The sequence below is a fragment of the Anarhichas minor genome, unplaced genomic scaffold, assembly GCF_050575085.1.
Source record: "Anarhichas minor isolate MPS153535 unplaced genomic scaffold, ASM5057508v1 ptg000025l, whole genome shotgun sequence".
NCBI lineage: Eukaryota > Metazoa > Chordata > Actinopteri > Perciformes > Anarhichadidae > Anarhichas > Anarhichas minor.
The window spans coordinates 8,090,233-8,115,588 of record NW_027466471.1 but is presented as its reverse complement, the minus strand read 5'-3'; the positions used below and the strand labels follow the sequence as shown (position 1 = coordinate 8,115,588).

Sequence of the window (25,356 nt, the reverse complement as noted above, 5' to 3'; positions counted from 1 at the left end):
GTATTTGAGCCAATATGGCAAAGTATTTCATTCCATTTGTTAAACGGCAAGAGTGAGTGACAACACAACATTACATATAATAAAAACATGTCAAAAAGAATTGTTTTTAAAACATGCCACGATTAGTATCGATCCCTACAGTGCCCATTACTTTTTGCACTCCTGCAGCACACTCAGTGCACATTCACGATGGTTGGTGTGCGCGCCAACCAACATGTATGCGTTTGACGATGCTAAAGTTGACCCCTGGTATTTTAATCATCTGATATTACAGAACACACAGCAGCACAGTCGGAGGTGGGGTGTTCTTGGGAGTTTTAACACCACGCCTAGTCAGCGCTAAGAAACCAAGTGTCCCCCCTCCCTCGGAACCCCCGCGGGTTCGTTTAGTTTGCCACCTCTGGATGCCCGCAGGTGGTGTGACCATGAAAATGGCCGTGGCAGAGCTCCCCGCAGCCAGCGGAGAAAAGAGGCAATAGTCGCCTTAACGAGGCCATCAGCATCAGAATAGAGTAGGAAACGGCTCAGCTGAACGGTGCGCTCTGGGCTACAGGGCTCAGCTCGGCTTTACGACCGGGATGAATGAGCAGAGCAATCCTCAAAGCAAACCCGCCTTACTGCGGATATGTGCTAAAACCGTGCTGCTAAACCATCTCCATTGCAAATGACCACGTTGGGAAAACTCCACCTATTTCCTCACCTTACTGCGCCTACTGTGTGCGAGAGAGATGGTTCTCACATGACGGTACCAATAAAGGCCAAAGTAACAAATAGCTGAAACCCGAGTGGCAGTAATATGTCAAGTATTGCAACTTTATTGAAGCTGCAGTTCAATGTTTAGTCTTAAATGCAGTGAAACTGTCTGAGTTGTGAAGCAAGGCAATATGGGTGAGAAGACCAGCAGATCATTAAAACAATATTAATTTAAATAAAACGAGTAAAGCTAGTTTTGAATGTAATGTTAAACATAACCAGAAACAACAGTTTCACTGTAGTGGAAAGCTGAATACATTTTTAATGTACCAGTTTATCCATAGACCACAAGGAAACAGGTTTGCATGGCACTAAACAAATATTAATGAACAATAATTAGAGCCAATTATACGTTTACTTTACCTGCAATATCTGAGTCATCACCCGGATGAAACAAACACTCTTGATTATAACCATGGCCTACTGACAAGATGCAGAAGTTTAAAAAAAACCTCTTTGTGTGAGTTTCATAACAATAAAAGCTAAGATGTTAATGCTCTTAAGGCATTTCTCACACTTTGTTGAGTATCATGGTGAACTTACCACTTTAACACAAAGGCACTTTTGTCTGTTGTTATGTTAATTGTTGTCAGATAGAACTAGCCAATTTTACAAATGCTTAAAACATTTATTTTGTCGAGGTACATCAGAGCAGTCTCAGAATTTGTTCAGGAAAAACAAAATTTATTTTGAATAATTAAAAAAATACAGGATGTCAAAAGCCAGAAACATAAGCAAGTCAACAAAGTACAGTCTTGTACCACACTTGATATATTATGTGCGCCACTTTGCAACTTCTGACACTACTTGAGCTCCCAACCTTAAAAAAATGGCAGATTTTTACAAAGCCATCTTTATGAAAAAAATAAAATAAAAAAAAGTATTGATTTAAATGTCTGGACCTCTGTTGCATCTGTGTTTGTGTACACATTGTGTCCATGTTCATAGTAGGTCTCCAGGGAGACACACAGCATTTAGCTCAGACACTACAGCAACATAAACACTCTTTGATATGCTGTAGCTTTTAAAGAAGGTAGTTGTGGATTATCACAATTTCAAACTACTGTATTGATCATGACTGTAACCGTAACCATTCACTGACGTACGGCGTTCTCACGTAGGAAAGGAGTAAACATCTGAGACACGCTGGCCAGATTCACGGATGGCCAAAAGCCACGACTTTTGGCCCAGAATCGTCAGGATTCAGAGCAAAGAGGAGAGAAGAGCTTGTGGCTAATTTCCCTGTGCTCCTTCCACCACTGTAGAGATGAACTGTTCCTGCAGAATGCTCTTGTCCAGGTTCCGACCTGCAGGACAAGAACAACGTAAGATGGTACTAATCATGATGAAATTGGGACAAAATTATGATTCAGTTAGTTTAGAGTTCAATCCAGATAAACTCCCTTGAAAGAAAAGCTCACACGAAACCTTATTTAAACTCAGTCATCATTGGAAACCTTCCTCTCCATTTTGTTTAATTGTTTGCTTGCGTGTTGATAAATTTCACATTTTCTGCCGGTTCAGCTGACCTGCTGTGCGATGAGTAAAAGACTCAAATGAACAGGAAAATTCCTGGGACACTTTTAAGGAAATTGAGGACACATAAAATAAAGCGTGATGCAGGTTTACCGCAGAGAACTCATGGAAATGTGTTCTAGAATCAGAAAGCTACTAAATAGGGAATTTGTCAATTCATGTTTTTGTAATACCTCCACAAAGTGAAACATTAGACGACTTTAAAGAAAATAATATGAGAAGATTTTTGATCAATTTACTGCAATTGAATGAACTGGCTGCCTTCACGGTGGGTGGGAGGTAAAGACTTGTGTAAAGATACACATGTGAAAGAAGTGTGCGTGTCTTCACCTATAAAGACCAGCCGGTTGATCCGCGGGTTCTCCTCCCAAAGCTGTGGAGTCTCATTCAGGTCATACAGCTCGTGGACCCCCTGCAGCATCACTTGGTGGGCTTTACCTGCGAATGATACTATGCCCTGAAAAAACACAAGTCACGAGTGACGAGTGACACATTAACCGACCCTGAATGAAGCGCCTGGAACTGATTAATACAGATAATAAAGTGGCAGTTATTGATCACTGCTGCCACTCGGGTGGCTATTGTGCCACTTACTGTACCTTTAACCGAATGACCGTCATGGGTTGCCCCTCTTTGTTTTTGAACATCTTCTCCCATAGGAGTTCCTGAAACAGTGCAAAATGGGTGTTTACTCTACTACAAAGGACTGTATTGTGTTTGAGCTAATTAGTAATGGCGAGATGGGATACCAACCTGGATGAAGACATTCAGAGCATCCTCAGAGAGGTCTCCGGCCACTTCAAACGTCACAGTTAAAATACTCTGAGGATGACATTAAACACAAGGTGAAACTGCTATCAATATATTTACAACAAATTAGACATTTTGTGGTTTTGAGAAGAAAAGCTTTGATGAAATTGTGGTTCAGAATTGTAGTAAGTTCTAAGATTTTTCACTCACTGAAAGACAAATAAATTACGATCTGAAGCGATCTGATCTGATCTTACAGCACCAAAAAAAGCACAAAACTATTATCAGCACAATGTACTTGTAAGTTTAGTAGTAAATAGTAAAAGTACCCATTAAGCAAAATGCCCAATGCAAAGAGTATATGCATCATCTATATGCATTTAATTTATATTTGAATTCATGTTCCAGTAATGTTTAAGCAGCATTTTAATATTGTCAAGGCAAATTTCAACCATTTTCTGTACTGTTTGGCAATTTATTACAATGCATATCTTATACACTGATCATATGTAGTACAATATTTGAAGTATATAGAAGTATAAAATTGTTAAACTTGGATAAATGTGCTTTCCATCAATGCTTTAATGTTTTTGAGATATATTTTTTCAGGCTGTTATTAAGAGTCACAGTTCACTGATTACATTTGTTTCGAAATATATTTTAACGTATTTTCTCAGTTCACTGAAACCGGCAAAGTCATTATGAACGTTACACAAAAGGAGTGTTTTTACGCCCCGGCTGATGACTCCGTCAATGACCGTGTCAAAAACCACAACTCCACTCGGCACCTGAAACCTCTCTTCATCTGCCTACATCCCCCCCTTTCTTGCTGTTTTTCTCTCACACACACACACACACACACACACCTCTCCATACTTCCTTACAGCATTAAAAGGGCACTTTGTAGATATTTGGGGGTTTTGTGTTGGAGTGTTAAGGTTACACACTTCCTTGTCATTTGGTATAACAACAGAAAAACAGCATTCACATTTACATGAAAAGAGCAACGCGGGGAAGAGGAGGAGGAGGAGGGGGAGGAGGAGGAGGGGGATAAAGGGGGGAGGGCCTGTAGGGACGATTGAGCTTCATGCGGGAAAGGAAACTTGGAGAAAACAGACAACAATGCCGTTATTTACCCACACAAACAACCCTCATCTCTCCTCATCCTGTGATAAAAGGTCGTGGGGTTTGAAGCACAAGATGAGGCCTAATTGCCACGAGGAGTCGTTTGGTCTGATGAAAGCATCAAGACAAATGGTATGGGACTAATCCTGGAATAAATATCTTTTCATAATTTACATCTTCATTGAAAAGAGCTGGATTTAACTGATGTTTGGACGTTGGAGCATCATATTTGTTAAAAAAGTGACACACCAGAGGTTTCCTATTCATATCTGATATTCAACCGCTAACTAAAACGGTGAAACATGGTCTGTATATGACTTTGCATGACATCTGGATTCGGTTCAAACAACTGCAAAGCCATAACACGAAGCAAAGACTCTCGTCAGTCTAGCCAACACAGTCTACTGAATGTCTATGATGCTATGTAGGAACCGAGACTGGGTGACAAGGAAACATCAAAAGCCTCGAGTCGATCTCCAAACAAAAACCAAAACAGGGAGGGAGTTTTCATTCCCGTGCTACAGCCTGGGGGAATGCAAGGCACAATGTTAGCCTCAGGAGAATGCATTCCCTTTATCCTGTGGGAAATGACGTGTTGAAGAAAATTAGCAAACAAAACGAGGAAAACCATAAGAGATGCGTAAGTGTCGGCAGTTGATGAATGAAAGAATAAACTAGACGGCGTTCGGAGCACACAAACAATACCTTATCAAGATGTGGTCTCGTGTCTTTCACAAGTTGGAGCTTCTCTGCGAGACTTTTTCAGAGGAGAGAAACGATAAACATCACAACATATTTGTCCATTTTCATCCAGCGTGATTTCCACTTCAAAAGCCTCAAAAGATAACCACGCTGCCATGACTACCTTAACTAAATTCAGTAATTTTATACATTTAAAGATGATTTATGTATCTGTGAGCTGTGCTACATGGCTGCTTTTGCACATTGAATCATGATGGACTGACCAGAGCTACATCTTGCAATTTCTTTTGGCATTTTTAAAAATCATTGTTGGAGCTGTATTTACACCCTGTGTCAATGGAAAGGTGGACAGAATAATTGCAATATTTCTTACATATTATTAGTATTATTATTAAAATAATGCTGCAGAGAATGTCTGCTCTTTGTTCTGGCTGCAGATATTTTTGGGGTATTTTATAATCTTGGTGTGTTCGGCTCATTAAGTTGTTGTTTTGGATATTATCTTAGTTATGGTTCTAGACAACTCTTAGGTTGTGGTTCCACCATTTCTGCTGCACGACTTTATTCTACGTTTTCAGGATGCGGTGCTCGCACACAGTACGTACATGCAGGATGTGGACACCAGTGCTGAGGGCTCGCAAGTAGATATTGCTTTCATTTGTAGGGCTCACAAACCAAAAAGTAGGGAATCACTGTTTTAAGCTGCCGTTGAAGTCGTTTATGGGATCACATATTTTACACGATTGTTTTCAATCTTATCGTATTCATTAATTTATAATAGATTTTCTGAATAGTTTGGATTTGTGACATATTTACATTTGGCTACATTAAAGGACCATGTGAAGCAACAAATGTACTTTTTCGAAACGTTCTCGTCTCTGCTGCTCGATACAGTTTAGGCTTTTGTCTTCCGTCTCACAGTATAACACACTGCATGCTGTATCAGTGCTTAATGACACAACTCTGAATGGACTCGTGAAAACTTTAGAAATGGCAATTAAATCCTACGAAACACCGACCACCACCCCCAAACAAACTCCAGCCCTTGTTCTCCGGGTCGGACCTCGTCATCCTCCCCCCTTTCTCCCTGACCTCACAAGGAGGCTAAATGCAGCGTCCAGCAGCTTGAGCCCTGCGTGCTGTTAGTACCACACAGGCGGAGCGGCGGGGGGCCGCTTCAAACAGCCAGCGTGGGATGGAGGGGAGGAGGGGCTTGGACTCTCAAAGGCCGGGGGGGGAACGGAGCTATCTGTTGGGACAAGGGGGGGGACTCCTCGGGAGCCAGTGGACACACACGGCTCTAATCCTCCGCAGCTGGTCTCAGAGACACTGACCGAGGGCATGTAAGAGAGCTTTAACACCGCGGCCTGTTTCATTCACATGAAAGGATGAACACTGACTCTATTCATGAGCATGACATTCTACAGGGGACACAATATGATGACCACCCTGCGGTGTAACAGGGGGACGCTCAATAAAAGAGTGTGTTAATTAGAGAGAAACATGATGAGTAACAGTATCAAAGACTGCTGGGTGCACCGCTCTGACCGACGAGCAACAAAGGCCGTCGACGCAGTCCAACGAGTCTTGATCTTTCACTGCAAGTTCTCAAATAGAACACGATGGGCACTATAATATCAGCGGGTCACATTGGTATCGGAGCCTACGGTATGTCAACCGATAAGAAATTGCAGTGAAGAAATGCCAAAGACGTGTTCAAGGCAATTTAAAAACAGTGTTTCCATTTCATATTTTTTTTACTTTTCAGCTGTGAAAAGTCACATTCCTTTCTTCTACTTCTTACTTTCATCAAAAGTGTGAAATAGAGTATATCATATAAATCTACATATTTAAAAAAACTAAATAATTTCGGGTGTTACATCCTTGTCAAATGTTTGAAATTCGACATTGGTATCCGCCTCAAACATACAGTAATGACCTCAGTGACTACGTGAGTTATTTTCTTGAGAGTGGACCTACCGTCTTTGTCTTCTTTTTGTTTTTAAAGAAATATGTGGTAATTTCTTTATATGTAATTTAGAAACATTGTCACCGCTACATCACTGTCAGAAAGCACGGGCAGTTTTTGACATTTTTTTCTTCCAAATGTAAAATGTGCCAGTCAGCACTTATCTTGGTCACGACCAAGTTTCAGGGATCGTCATGAATGTCGACGTGACAAATATCAGCTGATATATAGCTGACTTAAATATCAATGTTGGTATTAGGCTTAACAATACAGTACCGTTTTTTAGAAGTACATTTCTTGGCTGTTACATAGAGTATTTCATTTTTTAATTAATCAATTCTGCGAACATGAACCTTAAAGGAGACCAACTCACTTTGCTCCATCCTTACTGTCGAAGGAATGCAGATCCAGCACTTCAGAGAGATTCACCCTGTGGAAGAAGATCACTTGTTATAAGTTGTTGGCTAAAAACTAACATTCAGGGTAACCGAGCGAACTGACTCGAACTAAACAAGTTGTGGTAATGTTTTTCCGATTAACCCCTCACTGCACGGTGTCTTTCATCTGCTCGCCCTGGTCTGAACTCTGTGGGGTGGCACGAGCAGATCCGACACGCACCCAGACCTTTGATACACACCGCTTGTGTTAGCCAGATGCTACCTGGGCCCGACAACACACAACATGCTAACACAGAGGGCGCGTATACACACATATCTGCACACACACATGCAACCGCCCCGACTTGAAGACCAAGGGTCAAAGAGCAAAGACTTGCGGGTAACTGGACACCGTTGAAGGTTTGGTGTTTATTCAGGGTGCAGCAGTTTGTGTATGTGAACATGTGTGTTGGGGGGTTTCTCTTGAGCAATGTCAAGCCTGAACGGCTTAATCTTTGATGTAAAGATCTGAGCAGGAGCAGCACGTGGAGTTCAAACAAAGCAGGGAACCTGGCACAAAGTTACATACACAAACGAAAAAACGTACCTTGATTTCTGGGTTTCTAGAATCTTGACAAGACCATTTACAGACCTGCAGTGAAAGGGAAAAAAAAGTTGAACACTTAGATGATGGACAAATTGGACCTTGTTCCTACTCCACTATCCCCTTAAACCTTTGTTATTCCTGCCCTAAGAAAGGAGGTCAAATGTGCTGCTGTCCCACAGTTACATACGGAGCTCAAACACAAGAGCACGGATAGAAACACAGAATACTACTGTACTAGAAAAAGGGGGATAATAAAGAGTAAAAGTATGTGAAGCTGACCTGACCGCCTCTCGGATTTGAGCGAGTTCCTCCTCATTCACCAGGTCTGTCTTGTTGATTATGGTCAGGTCAGCGACAGCAATCTGCCTAAAAGGACATTAAATACAACATTAAGTTTATACGGTTTACATAACTTCTGTGCGCTCCTAATTTTTTAAGATCATGTCTGAAATCATCTAACGAGGCAGTCATCGCCTCGTTCATGCTTGGTAACGTGATCAGTTGTGAGTGTGTGAGTGTTCATGGGCAGCGCATGCCAGACTCAAATGGGAGCTGAGCGCTGTTTAGTTTGGAGGTGAAAACACAAACAAAGACAGAGAATGCAAAGGGTCATGCAACTGGTCTTTCTTCATCGGTGTATTTGTTCAACGACAACACCACACAGCTGCTGGGAGAGACAAACAGCTATGAGACGTAGTGTGGCGGACACCGAGCGTTTCTTTAACCTTAAATGAACCGCTTGGCATTTTGGGAAACGCCCTTATTCGCTTTATTGCCGATGAAAACACCTCGCTCATGTAAGGCTACCACCAGCAGCCTGTTAGCTTAGCACAAAGACTGGAAACAGGGGGAAACAGCTAGCCTGGCTCTTTCCAAACCCACCTACCAGCTTCTCTTTGGCTCACTCAATTAGATGTTTTATTAATACTATTTTATCATTTTGTTTGTTTAATGTTAAAAGAAAAGAGTGAAAATGGCAGTGTGGTTTCTCTCTGTAAGGAGGCGAGCAGATGTATTTCCCAAACTGTCAAATTATTCATTTAAAAAAATTAAATAAATAAATAAATCTTCAGCAAACATACCTGGCGGCTTCATTGACGAGTCCATCCGCTTTCTCCTCTGTTAGTTGCTACAGAAAGCAGAGACGGTGGACGTGACTCACACATGCAACCAGACAATGAAAGGAAACAGAGGACTGCTCAAGCTGAGCATAAAACTTTAAAATAAATAAATATTGGTTAATGTTTGCAACAGCCAACACAAAATGTGACGGATAAATTGGTAAAAGAAAGGCCTGTCTTTCATCCTCGTGAAGTGGGCGACTTTCTCAACACATGAATCCACAGGAGACGGCTTTTCATTTGTTTCGCTTGTGTTTTGTGACTTGCACTGGGGATTCGGGCAGCTTTCTTGAAAACAGTTTAATATGTAACAACAGACAGAGCAGGAGGTGATAATCTGGATCATGACCCCTGAGCGTCAATCTGACATGAAGCTGTCACCGCGTGCATCATCACCGCCTCATCTCTGAAGGAACGAATGACAAAAATGTTTTAAAAGACCCTTAATAGAATGGCCACTTGCTGCTTTCTTTTTTTTTTTTTTTTAGTTAAACGACCTCTGTACCAAGAGACAAAAGGCCTCTCAGAGGATGTGAGGCCAACTTTAAAACCCTCTCAGACAGATGAGGGGAAAGGCATGCGAGTGGATGTGACAGCCCTATTACAATGGTCACATCCCGGATATCTATTACTCCTTCACTATCAGTTATATTCTCCTTCTGTCATTATTTCCTTCATCTCGTCTCCCACCAATGAGAAGACAGAGCAGCACCTACAGGCCATGAAATGTGTCACCTCACTGAGTATGACACCTTCAAATTAGAGCCCATTATCTAGGTGTCACTTGTCCCGTTCCTTTTATGTACCACAGGGAGGGCAGGATGTGTGTGTGTGCTGCTATTCACTGGGGAACAATCTAACAAGTTTAACAGCTTATTTGGGATTGAAAGTCCCAATAAGCCCAATGTAGTGGGTTATATCTCATCTCAGAGGCCAACACTGCTGATGATTACTTTCAATACCGAAAAGGTTTTTGATCAATGGATTAATCGTGTGTCAATGTCAAGGAACTGCGAAAAATGCACATCACAATGTAACACAGCCTATAACGACAACTTTAAAGTGCTTGTTATGTCTGGCTAACGGCCCAAAACCCATATACTGTATATTTAATTTACAAGACATCTATGAAGCCCGAACCAGAAGGTGGTTTAAATTTTCCGTCGATTCATTTCAGCAACAAACAATACATTTTAATATGAAATAAGAGGCTTCTTGAACATCTTCTTAGCACATACCTGAAGTCCGTACTTGGCGTCGATGACAGTGACGATGCCTAGGATGAACAAAGAGATCAGTGTAGGGAATCAAATGTTGAGCCACAACTTGTGCACATTCTGTTCCGAGTTGCCTTTTGGCGCTTCGTTTTGTCCGTTTGCCTAAAGCCCTTTCTCTGAGTTACTGGAAGTCCACTTTTGGTCTGCTAGCCTGTCACAACAGAGCGGACAGCTGAGTATTTAGTGTGAGGAGCAAGACACACACACACGCACACGCACACGCACACACACACACACACACACACACACACACACACACACACAGTATGTCATTTCCATTGATCTGTATAATGTCTTTAAATGGCAGAACCAAAATGAAAAGTTCCATCAGGTAAAAAGAGTATCGCCTCCACCAATTCCAGTGCATGATGTACAAATACACACTGCGTCATTACACATATCTTACCATCCAAGTAGATGTCACTGCCGAGCTCCGCATCCACCCAGAACATGGCGGCCACGGCTCCTGCCAAACGACATGAACGGGATGTTAGATAGTGGCTGACACAAAATGTCAGATATGAAATGTAGGTCGAGGCTGTTTTTAGTCATTTTTTCCATTAATGCACTCATTAGACTATATTTTCCCAAGAGGCCTTCAAAATAATAAGGAAAACCAAGCATAACCATGCAGTCCCCTGGCATGTTGCACACAGATTACTGTGGTTAATTAAGTACACACTGTTAGACATCAGAGATGATCGATACAATTTACGAGACTGATGTAAAATGTTTCACATCTGTTGGAAATCTGCTCAAAGAGCCAATCTTCAATAACATTAAATATTAAATATTGTGGGGAAATGCAATATCTAACTTTGTCATATTGCTAATACATTGCTAATACTATTTATATTAATTTATGGACGCAGAATTATTATTCTTTTTGGTTAATTTGAAGAATTGCCTTCAATTTATCATTTGAGTCTATAACATGTCAGATAATAGTGACCCATGCACATCACGATTCCCAGGTGCAAGGTGACATCTTCAAATGACTTCAAAAACGCTGCATGTTCAATTGGCAATAATATAAAACAGAGAAAAGCAGCAAAAGTCACTTTTGAGAAGCTGAAATCAGCCTATTTCTGACATTGTTTTCTCGATAAGTGACAGAGGATTAATGTCACGATAACGTAATAATTTCAACATGAAGTGAATAAACGATATTTAATGACATCCCTGGCTTTTGTTTTTAAAGTCGGCATTGCATTATTTTCAGAAACCCTGCGTGCGTTCTTTTCCGTCGGAGCTCTGTGGAGCGGATAAAACCAATATCAGAAGCTTTCAATTGTTTATCTCCTGCCGGTACATTTGGTTTGTTTCCATCTTCCTGTGAACGCGGTTATTACAAGACCCTATGTTACCAAGCCAGCCACAGCTTGTTCACATAATGCACTTTTTGTCAAAGTGCCAAGCGAGAATAAGAAAGCATTGTAAATATTTGATGGGTGCGTAATGAAAACACTGTTTTTGAGTGGCACGTTTCACACAACTCATCCAAACCCCTTCCCGGATGGAAGAGGAGAATCCCCCCCGGGGAGCCTTTATGATTGACAGCTCTGCCAGGCCCAATGACAGACCTGTCCTAGTCGATAACGAGCCTGTCTCAGCCAATGACACGGCAGAGGAGCGGGGACAGCCCCGGTCGGAGCTTGCTCTGTTGGTTCTGTCTGTGAGGCCAAGTGGTGTGTGTCTGCACACACCACTACCTCCTGACACCTGTCACTTAGCGACACGCCCCGACTGTCATGGCGCTCGCCCTGTCGCGGCCTCATATTGATTTCCTGATTCAAAGTTGAGAGCTGAACGGACAGCTCTTTGGATGCTCCTGTCACAGCAACACAAGTCTGGTCCTCAGAGTTACAAAATGTTTCACTTCAGATGTGGGCTTTAGAAGGAAACCTGCAGGAGTTCAACCATCACTGAGACACACGGAGAGTAAAAGGCTTTGCTTGATCCGTAAGTCCTTCTTAAATATTGTGCCAGTATTGACACAGACAGATAGTGTCCTCATAATACTGATGGCTGCTCCTGAATGCAACATTTTTGGCTGCGGGGTCTTTAGGGAGATAACGTATGGATCCCACCTATAGAAAAGTCTTTATTCTGATCTTGTGTGACCATGAGGGCTCAGTGGTGGGAGCCCATTCAAAGAGGCCTGGAAGGTACGGATTGGCAATGAGCTACCCCCCCCCCCGACATGAAGGTGTGGTGTTGGTATCTTATAGAAGTCACATTATCCTCTCATTTCTTGAATAAATTAGGATTTGCTGTTTGCCAGCTGGTGACTCCGTGAGGTTTCAACAGGAGGCATATAACTTCATAACTATATGATCCCAAGGTCAGAACTTGAAAAAACAACAACAATCACACAGATTTTTTAAGATAAATGCTCCTATTTAAACTTTGCAGAACGTGTGGCACCTGGATCAGCGAGTCCCGTGGTTTCCAGCAGGATGTAGTCAAACTTTCCTTTCTTCTCCATCAGGTTCTCGATGGCTTTAAGACCGTTGTCCCTGAAGAATTAAGGAACGGACACTGATGATTAAAAATGCCACCTGCAGAGCTCTTGAACAAAATGTCAACGAAATACACCAACTTGCACTATGTCTACAGTAACACAGAACAAACTGTAATATGAAGTGAGAATGTGTTGTAAGAACCGGACGCCAGACAAACATTATACCTCAAGAAAATAACCATAAAACACGACTACTGTGTACTGATACCCTCATTAGCACAGCAGCTCATACACACGTGTAAAAAGCAGATGCATTAACTTAAGATTCTAAACTGTCTGAATTTATTTGAAACTAAGGCAAAGCAACAAGTTGAACCTTTTCATTTCTGTTTAAACCAACACTCTAACACCTACAGGACTCTAGTTACTCTACATACTTGACAGAGCAGCAGAGGCAGCCATTTCTCAGTTCCAGCCACTCCTCATACAGCTCGCCTGCCTGGCTTACTGCGAGGGACTTCTCAAGGGCGCTGCCTGCAGGCGGAGCACGACGAAGGAAGGAAGAAAAAACTGAATGAGCTTAGCTGATAAAGACGGTAATTTCTACCAAAGATGCCGTTTATTTTGCAAGGAGTTTGTAGCCTTAAAAACTCTGGACACAGAGTAAAGAAACACACACACACACACACACACAAGTATGTTAGTTGCAGGCAAAGCTGCTACTATGCTGCTCTCTTGTGGAAAGCTGAGGGAGAGACACAACAATCATCAGCCTGGCGTCAAGCATATAATACCTAGTTGGAAGCATATTTGTTTGAGATAAACAAAACAAAAAAAAACTAGACATTTTGATTTCTGTGAAGGACATTATTGGTTTACCCTCTCCAAATTCATTGAGGATGACAGCAATCCGCTTGTTGTGCTGCTCTGTTAAGATATAGTTCAGGAGTGTAGTCTTTCCAGCACCTAGAGAGAAAAACAAAAACACAGAACTGATGAGGAAGCATGAAGCTGATCGATCACTAGCTGAACAATAGCCTGCACCAGCTTTTGGTTGTGATGAGCTGAGAGTCTGAGGCCATAATCTCCTCGTTAAAGCTGTGAGTGCAGTACGTCTCTCACCGAGGTAGCCTGTGATGATGGTGACAGGTATCTGCTCCGCAGCAGGACCAGGCGGGGTGTCGATGGGCACCAACTCCGGGCAGTCATCTTCCTCCTCCATCACCATGCCATCCATACCTGAAATAACGAGCTGGACCTGAGGAAACGGCACAAAAAAAAAAACACGTAGGAGTGGGATTAGACAAGAGGGAGAGGAAAACAAAAGCATCATATACTTCACATATTTTAAATATTTAGTCGGAATCATTTGCATAAAGATGAACATCCTCACAAGTCTAAGCAACACAGAACAACATCCAGTCTCTCGCCTCAGTATTGTAGTAGTACGAGCACAGCCAACATGGACTTAATCTCCTCCTAATTCTTTCTTAATGCGCCACGGTGCGCAGAACAAACCGACTTCCCTTCATTCGCGCAGGCTGTAAAGGATTTACCTGACTGTTCCTCTTGTGGGTGCAGATATTTAAAGTTTCCACCGAATCTGCTATCTTTCACACTGCTGTTGATTTCTGTTTTGACAGAGTGCGACACTGTAGAGGCTCCGTTCAAATCCGGACTCGGCGACAATGGTTCCGCTTTCGTTCACATCGGTCGGAACAGAAAGTCTCCAGGACCGGAAGGAGGTTACAAATTATAATGGAGTTTACCGACGAAGAAATGACTAATCATTACAACTTCGTTTGACAATAAACACGCAAACGTTTAGTTTCTGTCCGTTCCGGCTTCAGTTTCTCAGGGCAGACTAATTTGATTTGATGACAAGTATCAACCACGAGAGGGCGACAGAAACCTGTTGATGGCAAACATGTTAATGAGGGGCCATGCTGCCAGAAATACTTCACACCAACAAAAACATAGTCATCCTGCAACACTTTTAGGATTCTGGATATTATAGTAATACTATTGTGTCACAGTACAATAACGTGTAACTTAAACTATAAACACTGTCTAATACCATAGACATAACCTTTTTAAAGGAGCATGGTATAGTACATAGCATAAAAAGTACAAATAATAAACATTGTTATAATAATATTGCAATGAAAAAAAAATGATATCAAAATATGGCAAGTATATTGTATTGGACGTTAGATTGTGGCATGCATGATATGGTGGCTACCCCCTGAATGTAAACGCTCAAATTCCAACACAATTGTTTTTCTTGCTGATATTTAACAGACAAAAGAGGCTATAAGGTATTAAGAAACGTATAAAGGCCTTCGAGGAATAATGTAAATACGCTTATTTTAAGACTGCCTGTTCAAGTCTTGTTTAAAAATGGAGTTAAGGTAAGTGTAAACTCAGCCTCTCTATCAATTATTCAAAATGTTACAATAGGAAAGCTCAGGCTCAGCTGTAACATTTTGTCCATTTTTTGCAGATAGCTCATATGATTATATAAGCCTTCTTTATGTGCAAGATATGCTATGTGATGTATATTTTGTGAACTTAATGGAGGGACTATATCAAACCTGGCCTTGGAATAGCTTGGGGACCCCCAGGAGGAGGAGGAGAAGAGAAGTGGTTCGGGCGAAGGACAACTCTGGGCATCCTTCAACCTGCTGCCTGGATAAGCAGTGGAAAACGGAGCAAAGAATGGACATTACAACTGAAGCATAATGATTGCAATTGCTTAAAACTATTTTAACTAGCCTAGCTCATTTAGCCATTAAATGACACTTGTTAAATTAAAAAGTATATCTTCCTAACACTGTTTTCACAGCAGGAGTTCAGCCTTTTATAGCAAGTTAAACACACGTGTAACTAATAATATAAATGATTGCATCTTATAGATGTGAATATTACAGGCCTGTCACAGGACACCCTTCTGCGATTACGCAAAAGATTGTTGTGACAAAGGCTTGTTGTGCAATGCCTAAATGGGTATTGGTGGAAAATGGCTCCTTCTGATTTTCTACAAGATAATATATTTTTAAAAAGAACAAAGTAAAAGTTTATGTACAAGTTTATCACTGCACAATACAATAATACAAACAGCAGAGAAGACGGGACGCAGCTCGGTTGCAGTTGGTGCAAGAACAAGGAGGGCACTGACAATCAAGTGAGTGATAAGATGTTTTATTTAAAACTTGTTGAATAATGTTAGACCGCTATTCATGCTGACAACTCTACCGATGCCATTTCCTGTCCAACTGGCTTTAAACCACAGCACGTGAGTGAGTTTCACCTGGTGAGATCCGGTTTGACTGCACCATTGGGCCCCCAGGTAGTAGCCCTGTCTGTTAGTTAGAAATGTGTTGACTGAAAGCCCAAACTGTGATAGCGATGACATAATGGCATCGCTGGGTAGAAAGCTCCCGCCGGGCCCCTGTGCAAGACTGACATGCAAATGTGAAACAGCAAACACATAACAAAACAGGAAGCTCCCAATGATGAGTGAACTGACCCTGAAATTGGTGGTTCCCCTTTAAAGTCCCCCTCCACTCTGAAATGTGTTTTACTTTTAAAAACTTCACTTCCGTCCGAGCTTCACTGTGCAGAATGATGCATGTGCAGAGTCTGACACTAACCGGCTGTTTTCACACATGCATCTGTTGAAGTTTCTCTTTACTCACATTAAATCTGAGTCTAAGACTCAGCAGTCAGGAATTCTGTTATACTGTTGTGGTATACATAGGATAGTTGAAAACTATGTCAACATGAGAGTTCAGGAATCACATGCTATACTTTGGTTATTTATTTGACAGTTAACGTTACTAAATCTCATGTACATAGATAGATAGATAGATAGATAGATACTTTATTAATCCCGCAAGCTATTAGTGCTCTGCTGCCCCTGCAGTAGGAGGTGGAGAGGGTGGTCTTGGTTATCCAGTATGGATAATAGTTTCTTCAGTGTCCTCCTCTCCACCACCTTTTCCAGAGTGTGTAGTTTGCAGCCAATGATGGAGCCGGCCTTCTTAACCAGTTTGTTAAGTCTGTTGGTGTCTCCGGCTCCAATGCTGCTCCCCCAGCAGACTACAGTGTACATAGACTAATACAATAGTCAGTTAACATAGTTAACATTTTGAGTTACACAACAATCCTGTTTTAATGTGTTATGTATCTGTGTACAGCCTGCATGTGTTAGACGATTCGTTGTCCTTCAAATAGAATGGGTTCCTCTCCTTTTCCTTAAAAAGACAAATAAAGGCTGCATCTTTTATTTGAAGAAGCACATTGATTGTGAGGAACAAAACATTTTCTCGGAACAAGTATTCTCACGTTTAAAAACACCACACAGAAGCCTCCTATATCCTGCATATGCAATACGTTTTGTTCAGCAAGATAATCTTCACAAATGAACACCACTTTCACATTTTTGAAGCGTAAATGCAATCAGTAGAAGTAAAAACTAACTATTTTACCAACTAAAATTCACGAGCATTGTATTTGCAAATGTAGTTTATGACAGTTATGAGAACAAAATGTTAAAATCTCTTCAGGCATCTAACCAAACTCTTTGATTTTCAGGCAAGGGAACTAACTCATTTTCTGGTTTTAGGACTCATTCCAGCAGTTTTCTATTAGAAGAGCTTTTAACGATCGGCTGGAAATAAGAGCGAAGCGTCTTGACATTACTGATCTTTGGCTTCCAATAGCAACTGGATTGTGTTGTACCGCTTCATGTGCTAACATCAGAGTATTTCATTGGATGTTACCGCACGGTCCAGCCTGTGGGTTCCGCGTGTACTTTGAACAGCGATGGGGCGTTGGAGGTAACCCCGTTCCCTCGTTATCATTTTTTCCAAATATGGCATTATATTAAAATAACTAATGAACAATTTTTATATCAGGCAAGGATCACCCAACTGTTTGTTGAAAGAGAAGGTACGTTTATTATTATTCAGCACATTTCTGCAACAAGGCCATTCAAAGTTTTCTACACAAGACATCAAAAGCATTGAGACAAAAGTAACACGACACACAATGACATTTAAATACAATTAAAAGCATTAAAGAGCCAAGACAACAGGAAAGTAAGACAAGCTCAAATAGAATAAGAGGAATAGAAAACAAGACTAAAGACAGCGGTGAATAGAAAGACTTCAGCCTTGATTTAAAAGAAGTGACAGTTGTAGCCGACTCTGGTAGTTTATTCCAGATAAATTAAGTTTTTATAAATCCTGCTGAGACATCAATCTTAAATCCTTGATATATTCTTATGATGCTAGTAGGCCGACTTTGTGGTTGTCTTCATGTGAGTCCATGACTACACCTAGATTTCTGTCTTGGTCTCTGGTTTTCAACATTGTCGATCTAAGCAGAGCGCTGACTTCTACTTTTTACTCTAAAACAACTACACCAGTGTTGTCTTTGTTTAATTGAAGAATAATCTACCACATTCAATTGTTGATTGGTCCAATGCACTCACTCTGTGCTTGTACTGGACAATAGTCTCCTGGTTATATGGTTATGTAACATTGTGTGTTATCTGCATAATTTTGATAACTTATTTTGTTGTTTTTCCAAAGCTCCTCTGATCAACCTCAGGGACCAGGTGAGCCTTTGAAGGTAAGTCCAGGTAAGCGTCGGCTAGTATGTGACCACCTTGAGTCGGAAGAGGTAAGGAACAGAAGGCTTAATCCTGCGTGGAGGAACCAGTTTAACAGCTGGTGGTGCCACACTGGACCTCCAGGTGGGTCTATCAAGGTATGTCCCCCTAAACCGACTCAGGGACCCGGTGAGGCTTTAAAGGTAAGTCCCAGTGAGTTACGGCCGTTACAGGACCACCCTGAGCCTGAGTGGGCGAGGAACATGAGGCTTTATCTGGAGTGGAGAGACCCGGTTGACAGTTGGTGGCGCAACAGACACACTGAACCTCCAGGTAATGTGAAGCACCACAATCCAGAAAAGCACCGTTATTCATTTGAATTAAATTTAGCTGACTTTGAAATTACTTATTTAGAGTCTTGAACTGTTGAGGAGGAGAGTGTGTTAAGTTTTATTTGATTGTATTGTCACTGCACCGAGACTCAGGCAGGGTGTCTGCACACAGCGAGTGGTCTGGGGGGAATAGCGTGAACCTCCAACGTGTTTCGACCCTCCAGGGAAGCTCCTCTGTGCAGAGAATTAATAGGATGTCCACAGCATATCAAGGGGGTTCACGTCTGTCGACGCCCACCCTTAGTCCGACAAGAGTCCTCAGTGACAAGGAGAGGAGAGAGTGTTACGTTTTATTAGATTGTGTTAAGTTGTATTTGATTGTGTTTTGTTGCATTAGATTGTGTTTTGTTGCATTAGATTGCGTTAAGTTGTATTTGATTGCGTTAAGTTGTATTTGATTGTGTTAAGTTGTATTTGATTGTGTTAAGTTGTATTTGATTGTGTTAAGTTGTATTTGATTGTGTTAAGTTGTATTTGATTGTGTTAAGTTGTATTTGATTGTGTTAAGTTGTATTAGATTGTGTTTTATTAGATTGTGTTAAGTTGTATTAGATTGTGTTAAGTTGTATTAGATTGTGTTTTATTAGATTGTGTTAAGTTGTATTAGATTGTGTTAAGTTGTATTAGATTTTTTAAGTTGTATTTGATTGTGTTAAGTTGTATTAGATAGTCTCCTCCGCGAATCGCCACCTTAACGTGGTGGAGGAGTTTGAGTGGCTCAGTGATCCTGGGAGCTATGTTGCCCGGGGCATTAGCCCCTGGTAGGGTCTCCCAAGGCAAACAGGTTTCAGGGGAGAGCCCAGACTAAGAGCGGTTCAAAACGACCCTTATGATAAGTAGCCCACGGACTTTAGCCACCTCGCCCGGACCAGGGAAGATTTATTTGATTGTATTTTATTTGATTGTGTTTTATTTGATTGTGTTAAGTTGTATTTGATTGCGTTTTGTTGTATTTGATTGTGTTTTTTATTAGATTGTTTTCCAAAGCTCCTCTAATCAACCTCAGGGACCAGGTGAGCCTTTGAAGGTAAGTCCAGGTAAGCGTCGGCTAGTATGTGACCACCTTGAGTCGGAAGAGGTAAGGAACAGAAGGCTTAATCCTGCGTGGAGGAACCAGTTTAACAGCTGGTGGTGCCACTCTGGACCTCCAGGTGGGTCTATCAAGGTAAGTCCCCCTAAACCGACTCAGGGACCCGGTGAGGCTTTAAAGGTAAGTCCCAGTGAGTTACGGCCGTTACAGGACCACCCTGAGCGGGCGAGGAACATGAGGCTTTATCTGGAGTGGAGAGACCCGGTTGACAGTTGGTGGCGCAACAGACACACTGAACCTCCAGGTAATGTGAAGCACCACAATCCAGAAAAGCACCGTTATTCATTTGAATTAAATTTAGCTGACTTTGAAATTACTTATTTAGAGTCTTGAACTGTTGAGGAGGAGAGTGTGTTAAGTTTTATTAGATTGTGTTTTATTTGATTGCGTTTAGTTGTATTTGATTGCGTTTTGTTGTATTTGATTGTGTTTTATTTGATTGTGTTAAGTTGTATTCGATTGCGTTAAGTTGTATTCGATTGCGTTAAGTTGTATTCGATTGCGTTAAGTTGTATTCGATTGTATTGTCACTGCACCGAGACTCAGGCAGGGTGTCTGCACACAGCGAGTGGTCTGGGGGGAATAGCGTGAACCTCCAACGTGTTTCGACCCTCCAGGGAAGCTCCTCTGTGCAGAGAATTTATAGGATGTCCACAGCATATCAAGGGGGTTCACATGTCTGTCGATGCCCACCCTTAGTCCGACAAGAGTCCTCAGTGACAAGGAGAGGAGGAGAGAGTGTTAAGTTGTATTAGATTGTATTGTCAAAAGTTGTTTGGCATGTTTACATGGGGTGTCTTGAAAGGCAACTTAATATTGTAGTGGCCATCTTTAAGTTGTACTGAACCTTTCATTATTTCCATGAACTTTCTTTCTTCTATTGACATCTCTTTGTCATTAGAGACATTTTCACTGAAATCCTGATTGTACTGTCTTATCAACAGTTCTTCCACTTTGTCAACACCAATCCGATTAACAGTAACAGCAGGGTAGCTACTCTTACACTGCTTTGCACCGTTTCCATGAAGAGGTCCATTAATCACCCAGCCCAGTAGAGTTCTTACTGCATATGGTCCCTCTCATTTGTGGCCACCTAGCTTTGGACTGGGGCGGTAGAGCCCTTATCATGTTCCCAAGAGTCCTGTTGTATCGCTCGACAACTCCATTCCCCATAGGATGGTACGGGGTGGTATGTGATTTTTGAATGCCAGCCATCTCCAGGAGCTCCTTAATGAGATGACTCTCAAAATTGGCTCCCTGATCCGAATGGATGCGTTTAGGGAAACCATATATGCAGAAAAAGTCATTCCAGAGACGGCGGGGAACCTGCTTCGCTGACTGATTTTTGCATGGGAATGCGTGCGACAGTTTGGAAAAGTGATCCGTGACAACTAAAACATCCACACTCTTCTTGTCAGTCTGTTCAGCAGTCCAGAAGTCAATACACACTAGTTCCATTGGTTCAGAGGTGCAAATGCTTTCAAGAGGAGCACGGCCGTTAGGCTCTGGGGTCTTTCCAACCACACAGCGAAAGCAGTTTTTCACGTGATTGATGATGTCACGTTCCATCCCTATCCAAAAGAACCTCTGCCTGGCGAGAGAAAGTGTGCGTGCCTGCCCCTGATGACCAGATGAGTCGTGGAGGCCATGGAGGACTTGGGTCTTCAGGGAGTCTGGAATAACAACCTGGTGAATTGTCATGTTCATTTGTCTGTCTTTCTTTACCTTGTACAACATGCCATCCTTTATGGAGAGCTTGGGCCATTGTCTCAACAGTTTCATCACCGCACGAGACTCACCAGCACGTTCACGCCTAGAGGGTCTCCTGCGACGCCGGACGTAAAAGAAAACTCTGCTTAAGACATCATCCTGCTCTTGCAGATTAACCAGTTCACTCTTTGGTAGCGAATCAATCTGGTTGACATCGGCAAGCTGGAGAATAGCTGGTCCTGTGCCTCTCACTTGACTGACACCTCCAGAGTCATGTGCATCCAACACAGCCGAGACATCCTGTGAAGAGAGGGACCCCTGTGGCGGAGGAGGTGGAGTGACAACAGCTCCCTCCTCGGACTGATCAACAACCAACTGGCAGTTAGTAGTACATCTGAATGCATCTTGTACTGTCCTATCCACCATTCCATTTACATTGTTCAGTAATGAGGCATACGGTTCAGTCACAAGACGGTGGCCTATGCATGACTGGACAAATGGCTCCCTACTCAGTGCATCGGCAACCACATTCTTTGTGCCAGGGACATAGTTTAGGTCAAAACTGTATGCTGCAAGCCTTGAAACCCATCTTTGTTCACATGCATCTAACCTAGGCTTAGTTAAGATGTATGTCAATGGATTATTATCCGTCCAGACTGAGAAACATCGCCCTTTCAGCCAATGGCTAAATTTGTCACAGACCGCCCATTTAAGAGCGAGAAACTCCAGCAGATGTGCTGGATAGTTCAGCTGGGAGTGTGACAGTGTCTTGCTGGCAAACACCACTGGTCTGGCAATCTTTCCATCAGGAGGCAACTGTGAGAGTACAGCTCCTAGGCCATCAAAGGAGGCGTCAACAGAGAGGATGAATGGTGTATCAAAATCTGGATGGGCCAACGCGACACTGTGCACAAGCTCATGTTTCAAAGTTCTGAATGCTTCCCTGCACTCATCAGTCCAGTCAGTCCGGGACAGTTTAACATGGCCTCTTTTGAATTTTGGTTTATGGCCTCTTCCTCTTTTGTGTGGTGTGGCAGGCTCAGCCACAAGGTTGAACAGTGGCTTAGCTTTAGCTGAACATCCCTCAATAAAATGATGGTAGTAGAGAACCATTCCCAAGAAAGATCTGATTTTATTAGCACAAGGTGTTTTCCCATCAGAGTCCATCAGATCAGCTTCCTGCACATCATTTACAGCCTGTACTTTACTTGGATCCGTCCTTACACCATCTCCACATATGATGTGTCCCAGAAACTTGACAGACCAGCGAAGAAAGTGGCACTTCTTAGGCGAGAGCTTCAGGTTGTTAGCAGCAAGGCGTGAGAAAACCATCTGCAGACGCTCAAGCGCAACCTGTTCAGATGGAGCAAAGACCATAAGGTCATCCAGGTAGCATAACAGGCTTGTGAAGTTCTCATCGCCAAAGATGGACATCATCATTCGCATAAAAGTGGCAGGACTGTTTGTCAGGCCCTGGGGCATCCTGTTATACTCATGGAGACCGAATGGGGAGGAAAACGCTGTGTATTTCTTGTCGTCCTCGTGCAGCCTGACATTGTAGAACCCTGATGTGAGGTCCATTGTGGAGAAGAACACATTGCCACCAAGTGCAGCAAGGGAGTCTGTCTGATGAGGCAACGGATGTGCGTCTTTCACTGTTCTTGTGTTCAACCACCTGAAGTCATTACAGATGCGAAGATCCTTTGTCGGCTTGACAACCAGGACGAGGGGAGATGAATACTCGCTCTGAGATTTACGAATTATTCCCAATTCCTCCATCTCATTCAGAGCTGTACGAAGCTTGTCATAATGGCACGGTGGGACCCGCCTGAATGGAAGTCTGAAGGGCTTGTCATCCACTAAGCGGATTCTGTGGAAAAATCTGTCGCCTCACCACAGTCCATTTTGTGCCTCGAAAAGGTGGACTCCTACTGCTCAATGAGCTGCAGCAGCTTATTCTTCCATTCGAGGGAAACTTCACAAGATGAGAGGTCCACGTCCTGCAGGCCCATGTCATTTAGGATGTGCGATATCTCCTCTTCCGACCTTGGTGCAGGTGGTGAGCTCTGTGTGTATTGCACACTGGATTGGATGCGATCGGGTTCAGGTAAGTCCTGCACAGAAAGACAGGGGGACACATCTGCAACCTTTGCATTTCTTTTAATGGTGAGAGGCTTGTCATTGGGATTTACTATTTTGACTGGAACCCAACCATCTCCCCATAAGAAAGTAACAACTCTCCCCACCATAATTTGTGCAGGCCTGGCTTTGGACTGGGTGGGTTCGATGATGACCGTACTCCCCACTCCAGTGATGTCAGATGCAGGCAGTTTAGCCCACACTAAATGTTCAGACATTGGCTGTAGAGTGACACATCTTTTGAGTTTAGCTGTGCCGATCCTGTTTGGCATTGCACCACCTTCCCACTCATCCGAGTAGGAAAGTAGGGATGCCAAATGGGGCAACTTATCATTTGGAGCACTGTTCACTGGAGACGTGATGTTTTGGCCACTAACAGTTTCTTTCATCCGTGGTATGAGCCACTTGATAGCATTGCTGCCGAGAATCATTTCATCAGTTTGGCCTGGCACAACTAGAACAGGAATTATCACCTTATAGCCATAAACTGATGCAGTGAGGTCATACATGGCAGAAGGTGTGATCACGTGCCCCCCACAGCCAACAATAACAAAGTCCTCAGCTGATTTCTTTTCAATGTTAGGGATGGACTGTGAAAGTTTTGTGGCCGCTGCCTCACTTATAGTGCATGCCATAGATCCACTGTCTATTAATGCTCTGAGAACATGCTCTCCATCAGTAGTCACATCTGTGTAGAATAGGCTGTCAGTCTTTGAGAGTCTCTGCAAGCCTTGCACAATCAGTGTTTTTTGTGATGGCACTATGCTGCTGTAGGTGTGATACAACGTTTCATAATCATCAATGTCTGTCAAATCCAAGGTGGGAGGTTCACTCACTTGATCTGCGTTGTCCTCCCCTGCACGCAGATCATTCAGTTTCCCTGCTGACCATAGTCAGAAGGACGTCTTCCCTCTGGGCAGTTGCGTCTTGGGTGGCCAGGTAAGTGGCACAGGAAACAGAGCCTGTTCTCTCGACAGTGTGTGAGGGCAGAGTGAGAGCCGTCTTTACAAATGGAACATGGCGTCTCATTTAATCCCTCAACTCTTGGAAGCCTGTTGTTGGAATGTGGCTTTTTGTTGGCTTGAGCATAACCCGGGCCCTGGAGCAACACTTTCTCTAGCATTCCAATTAACCTCTCCAGAGTAGAGGTCTCTTGACTCACAGCCTTTTTCTGTTCGGGGATGTCTGAAACTGAAGTAGCATTAGCGCTAACCTCAACTTTATTCATGTTGATTCTGCTACCCCCCCTCTGTAGAAGACCTGAGTCCCTTCTCTAGATGGTATTCATCTAACACTTCCTGACCTTCACGAGCTGACCATTTATCCATTGTCTTGGACCTAAAGGTAAGAGCTAGATCTTTACTGGGGCAGTGTCTGATGAACATCCGTGTGACTTCAACACTGGGGTTGTCAAACATTTTATCCTGCTCTTCAAGACCACTTGCAGCAACATCAGCTGCTCGGTTCAGTCTAAGCCAATACTCATATGGATCCTCCTGTTCTTTTGCTGTGGTGGAATAAAAGTCAGCCAGAGGCACAGATGAGCAATAGCTCGTACTGAAATGTCTGCACAGGAGTCCATAGATGGCCTGTGGGTTATGCCGGACATTAACTTCACCGTTTCTTATTCCAAATCTCACAACGTCCTTTGCTCTGCCTCTCAGGTGGATGAGAATTTCCTCAGCCTGATTCTCGAGCTGAACGCCACTCTTTGTGATGTAATTCTT

General features: G+C 42.7%; 1 protein-coding gene across 4 annotated transcripts; it reads right to left on the bottom strand.

The window, feature by feature from the left end:
• Window positions 1-1,416: 1,416 nt before the first annotated feature.
• Window positions 1,417-14,382, bottom strand: cbwd (COBW domain containing). 4 transcript variants are annotated; one of them, XM_076099230.1, is made up of 16 exons: window positions 14,238-14,382; window positions 13,804-13,939; window positions 13,561-13,647; window positions 13,119-13,215; window positions 12,645-12,736; window positions 10,624-10,683; window positions 10,179-10,216; window positions 8,902-8,948; window positions 8,099-8,185; window positions 7,820-7,864; window positions 7,209-7,265; window positions 4,870-4,921; window positions 3,043-3,111; window positions 2,889-2,954; window positions 2,620-2,746; window positions 1,417-2,060 (listed from the first exon to the last, which is right to left on the bottom strand). In XM_076099230.1, the coding sequence occupies exons 2-16, from the start codon at window positions 13,916-13,918 to the stop codon at window positions 1,987-1,989; spliced, it is 1,113 nt and encodes a 370-aa protein (XP_075955345.1). In that variant the 5' UTR covers window positions 13,919-13,939; window positions 14,238-14,382; the 3' UTR covers window positions 1,417-1,986. The 4 variants fall into 4 exon arrangements, with proteins under 4 accessions (XP_075955345.1, XP_075955347.1, XP_075955348.1 ...); XM_076099232.1 differs by lacking the exon at window positions 14,238-14,382 and adding an exon at window positions 14,075-14,210; XM_076099233.1 differs by lacking the exon at window positions 14,238-14,382 and adding an exon at window positions 14,112-14,203.
• Window positions 14,383-25,356: the final 10,974 nt, after the last annotated feature.

What these genes read in the sequence shown, in the direction of transcription:
- cbwd (XM_076099230.1), bottom strand. Translation starts at nt 13,918, where the DNA reads ATGGATGGCATGGTGATGGAGGAGGAAGATGACTGCCCGGAGTTGGTG. An exon ending in CAGTGACATCTACTTGGATG is followed by an intron (nt 10,217 to 10,623) that starts GTAAGATATGTG and finishes TGTTCATCCTAG; the next exon opens with GCATCGTCACTGTCATCGAC. An exon ending in ACGCCAAGTACGGACTTCAG is followed by an intron (nt 8,949 to 10,178) that starts GTATGTGCTAAG and finishes TGCTTTCTGTAG; the next exon opens with CAACTAACAGAGGAGAAAGC.